Raw genomic sequence first — 5423 nt, 5'->3', positions numbered from 1 at the left:
CCTTCTGCTAAAATATCTTGGTCTCGGCCTAAATGTCTTTGAGATGATAAATGAAGAGCGATTGGGCTCAGGCCAAAAAACAAAACTTCGTACTGTTTATTAATCCTGTGGAAAAAACGACGATGTTGGGATATTACAGTGATTTAGATTAAAATTCCGTCATGAATTATTATTCTTAGATGTGATGTAGATATGAATGCACATTGTAAATATTTGAGGTTATAATGGGATTCTTAACACACAGCTAAAATATAATAGCTAGTGTTTCTGCAAACCACAACAATCTATATAATGTCCTTTCCATCATAACACGATGATATAATCAACAAATGGTATATTCTAGTGTGCATAATTACATGTATATAGTACTGATTGTGATACTTCATCAGATTAAAGAATTGATACGAAATGTTGCCTACTTTTAAGACACTGACAGTGCATTAAAGACAATATGTCCCTTTTACAGCCAATCTCAAATTCTGTAGAACTTTGCAGGAATTATGAATATGTCATGTTTGTCCTATCTGTGAAATTTAAACATTAGCAGTGTCCTAGTATTCAAATTATGCAAGGAAACCCGTTTACTTGCTAGATTTCACTGTCAGACACTATTGTCAGTATTGAGTGACTGACTGGCTTTTTCTTCTTCTTCGGTAATAAGATACATAAAATAAGCTGTAAAGGGTACATGAGCATTTGTCTACATCAATAACCCACTTCTTGTAATGGCCAAAATTAAACTGATTGAATCTTTGCGCTGCATAAAACGTAAGACCATGCGGTAGAATGGTCTGAAAATTAAGACTATTACTTATTGGCTCTATAGCTCCTAAGTCGATTTGACAACTAATAGTCGTTATTTTTCCACTTAAAGACATTTTCAAGCACCATTTTTTTTTAAGGGGAGTTCTAAATTAGTATTATCTTTCAAATGCCATTGGAATTAAACCTTTTCAATTTTTTTGGCCTGCAAAAGGGACATTTGTACCTTTAAAAGGACGTCACACGTAGCAGTCCACGTAAATCTAAAACTCCCTATTATGTCCTTTACATTTGTCACTCTCCACCAATCCTAGATGTATAGTGAATGGGTACCCGATAGAAAGAAATTCCGTGAATGCTTATGAACTCCTCATCTCGGGGTAATTATATAATTGCAGGACTCTAAAAGAGAACAATATTAAATTCTGATGAGGCTATCCAGGCAAACAATGCATTATTTTCATTATTATATTTTCATTATTATTATTATATTGTACATTGACTGAAGACCGACAAACGAAACATTTTTTTTTAATGATTTGGTATTCATTGCTACATTCAATTGATGAATAACATGTTTTGGTTTTTATCAAGATAAATTATAGCGGAATATCATATTTTGTGTGCATCATATTCTGTAGGGAAAAGGCGTGAGGAATATTACAAACATTCCTCTTTAATAAAATCAGATGAATCAACGCTACACTAACCATTATTTTTTTTCCTTTTCCTTTATTTCGTATTCCTGTAGAATTCGAATCATGGCTAAAGCATTAAAGAGTGTTATTGCTCAGAATCTGGAGTGTCCTGTATGTCTGAATACCTTCACCGATCCCAAGATCCTGTCTTGTTCACACACCTACTGCAAGACCTGTCTGGACAACCTCTTGGAATGCCATGGTAACGACCAGATGCTCCGATGCCCTGTCTGCAGAGCTGAAACCCAGGTCCCAAACCAAGATATCAGCAAATTACCGACAAATCTAGCTTTGAAGTCTCTCATAAAGGACGTGAAGAATCAATATCAGTTTTGCACGAATTGCGAATCCGACAACAAACGCCAAGATGTTGTCTACTGTCAAGACTGTATCAAATATTTCTGTGTCACCTGCCATAACAAACACTCTCAGCGTCCAGACTTCATCAGTCACGAGGTTGTAGCCATCAGTGAGATCCTATCAGGGAAGGTTTCAGTACGTAGGTACCGTAAATGCAGCAAACACCCTAAAGAGGATGAGAACTGCTTCTGTTCCGACTGCAGGAGATTTGCCTGCTTTAGGTGTGTTCTCATGGAGCATACAAACGAAAGACATCGGGTCATTGAGGCAGCTGTTTATAAAAACAGCCACATGAAGAGTATCGAGGAACTCAAATTAAAGGCGGCCAAGAAACGATCTTGCTTTCAGAAATACGTTGGTTTCATTGATGAACAGAGGGAGCGTGTGAGCAATGTTCAGAAGCAGTGTACATATGATATCAACAAAGCATATGAAGAATCAGTCCGGAACTTGACAGAGAAGAAAGAAATCCTCATTGGTGAAGTCAAGGGTATGACCGAAGGAGTAGAGAAAGAACTGGAAGAAATGAAGAAATCAGTTGTGGAGCACATCACTCACTTGACCACCGTAGATGATATGGTTACCAATAAGACAAAGATACCGTTAGATATGGATGCTTTGGCTGCACACGACACTCTATGTCAAGACTTACTAGAGGCTTTGAAACAAGAAGATCCTGACTACAAGCAGCCGAGACAATCGAGCAGGAAAGGAAAAAGTGTTTGTTTCAAGAGGAACGTTGGAATGGACGAGCTAGCTCTCGGCAATATCGTTAATGCAGGTGCAAAGAACATCGCTTTGCCCACTAAGAACAGCATGAATGACATGGTTGGTACACCTGATGGTAGAATGGCAGTGGGATGTCACACAGGTGGCGTAGAGATCTTCTATGCTGATGGTCAGCACCAGCAGACAGTTTTCAAGGATGTTAGGATTCGTAGCGTAGGGTTCCTCTCTGATGATCGGTATGTTGTACTTGATTTCTCAAACAATATCACATTGTACACACTAGAGTACACTAAGTTGAATGTAATGTTTAAGACTCTGAGTAACGTTGAAGGTGGAAAAGCTAAGCTCACTGTAGACGGTGATGATCAGATCTATGTTAGCTACAAGAAAGTCAAGAAGGTCAAGGTATTCTCAACAGCAGGTGGGAAGGCGATCAGGGAGATACCATGTGATGGGTATGAACCTGTGCAAATTACTAGTTATAATGATTACCTGATCACCGCATCCTTGAATACAATACGATTGATTGACAAACAAGGTGTTGTAAAATATAAATTAACGGGATTAGATGATTTCCCATGCGCTGCTGTGTCTCAAGGAAATACAATCCTGATAGCTGTCGTGCAGCACAATGTAGGTTTTGTCAGCATTAATGAGTACACTAACGAGCTGAAGCATATCCAGAACCTCGTCATTGATTACAAGATTGAGAAGACCAAGAGAAACTGGTACAATCTCCAGCAGTACCGATCAGGAGAGATCGCTTTCTGTACTCCTGATAGACTTTATATCTTCCCCTGAAAAGAAAGGATGAATCCTCCTTATTCGCATTGTATGATATCACTGTCTTCAGACTAGTAGAAGGGAGAGGGGGGGATGTGTGCGACCACACATTTTTTAAAGATAAAAACAGGCATGCTGACAAATTTAGAATAACAAAACATTTCGTTAAAAATTGAACCCATGCCCGCTCCCCCCCCCCTTTTTTCAAAAGCTTCGAACAGGCCTTGTGTTTCTTTGACTTCAGTATACATGACATCCAATGGAATCAGTTATAGTTAGAACTAAATGAATTGGAGTTAACGTTGTAGAATAATTTGAATGATTTAAATTTTCGAAAAAATATATTTCTGATGTGTTTGTCTTTTAAGATTTTGTTGTTGATGTAGACTCTACCTGTGAATCTGCCTTTTTGGTAGCTGCTGTAAATGTATAAATGATGTAGACACACTTTAATGGTGGTATTAAAGATTGTTTTACAGTCGGAAATAACAATTCTAGTAATGGACTCTATATTTACTGCTGTTTGATACAATTTTCTTATTTTCTTCATTTAGTACAATGCATTTTAGATCACTTTCCCATTAATCATAATAGATTTTATTTTTAACCCAGAACCATGAGAGGACATTATTCTTTTTCAAAATAACTTCTTCTTCTTACAATTTGTTGAATTGCGTTATAAAAAGGTAAGAGTTCTAAAAGTCGACCTTTTGTTATTTTGATATATGTTGTAAAAGTATTGTCGAATCAAATTTTAAATTAAGTGTTTATATTTAAATTTGATGGACTCAGATATCTTGTTTTCTGTTTTCAATGTTTACTTTCCGGCTGGCAAAGTACATGAAAGAAATGGCATGGAACTTGTCGGAAGTACCCAATTTTTTTTCTGTCCTTAATATATTGTTAATAAATATTTGTGTCCTACCTATACAAACTCATTACAAAAATATTATTTATTTCAAAAGAGTTATCGCTAATTGCAATGAAAGCAGACACATGAGGGAAATGGGTCTTATAAGTTTAAGAAAAATCTGAAAAGTTGTGATTTTACAGATACTCTCTGTTGACTTTAAAGATTTAATAAACATCAACCCGCAATTTTCTTTGTCGTAACTGCATGTGGCCGAAATATACTTTTTTTTTTTATCGTGTCTCATGTGTGTAAAACAAATACACTATCATCAAAACTTATTTTGAAAAAAATTAAGCTATTTATTTTAACATTTTACATACAAATGAACCACCAAAATGGAAAAGTGATCTATGGGGGATTTTAAAACTTCTCAATTGCATTAATTTTTTCTGTTTGTCAAGATTTTTCACAAGTTTTTGTCTCTTTCACATTATGTGTTTCTTTGAACTTGCTCATGCCATTGCTCAAACCTAATCTAATAGAATTTGAATTATAAAAGTTGCTATAACATGCATGACGATATACATGTACATGTGTTTTATTCTTAACTTTAAGCATCTCAAGAATTTGGGGGAAACTGAAATTGCTATACACAAAGATAATTATGCAGTGATGATTGTTGTATTTTATCATTTTGTTATTATCAAGCAATGACATCGGTAACTGGCGTTTTTTTTAAAATTGTCAATAACAAAACTCCAGTTCCTCCCTTCCGTTATAAAGAGTGGCCCTGCATGGAGGACCTATGTTTCAATGTTGTCTGTTGATTATTTTACCCCCATAATGAAACCGTGACACTGCAGTCACAACACAAAACCGACTCCAAAACAACCTCACAGACGTTTAAAATCGACCATTTATATACATTCTGTATATAAAAGCCATGTTTTTTCGGTTTCCTTTTGGTCTGGGCATCGTATAAGAAGACCATAACAAGTACAAATTTACCGACATCTCCATGAAACGCGTATTAATTATAATATCCGCGAAGTCGATGAACTTGTACTTGTGACTGTTTCGTTAAAAGCTGGCCCGGTGTTTTGTTTCATCTGAGCAAGGAGGAGGGTTCTGTGTGCCGACGGCAATAGCTTCGATTTTCCGTCACTTTTTGGTATTTTATCAACACCAACCGAAGAAATCTATTAAAGAAAGATATTTCAGAGGGCTTATAACCAACT

General features: G+C 36.1%; 1 protein-coding gene across 1 annotated transcript; it reads left to right on the top strand.

The window, feature by feature from the left end:
- The first annotated feature begins 1523 nt into the window (after window positions 1-1523).
- On the top strand, window positions 1524-3350 carry LOC105443700 (E3 ubiquitin-protein ligase TRIM33-like). The gene has a single exon (XM_030991256.1). The coding sequence runs from the start codon at window positions 1524-1526 to the stop codon at window positions 3348-3350; it is 1827 nt and encodes a 608-aa protein (XP_030847116.1).
- Window positions 3351-5423: the final 2073 nt, after the last annotated feature.

The sequence above is a fragment of the Strongylocentrotus purpuratus genome, unplaced genomic scaffold, assembly GCF_000002235.5.
Source record: "Strongylocentrotus purpuratus isolate Spur 01 unplaced genomic scaffold, Spur_5.0 spur5_scaffold_2, whole genome shotgun sequence".
NCBI lineage: Eukaryota > Metazoa > Echinodermata > Echinoidea > Camarodonta > Strongylocentrotidae > Strongylocentrotus > Strongylocentrotus purpuratus.
Note: the sequence above shows the minus strand (reverse complement) of the source record. Positions and strands in the feature narration are given on the sequence as shown.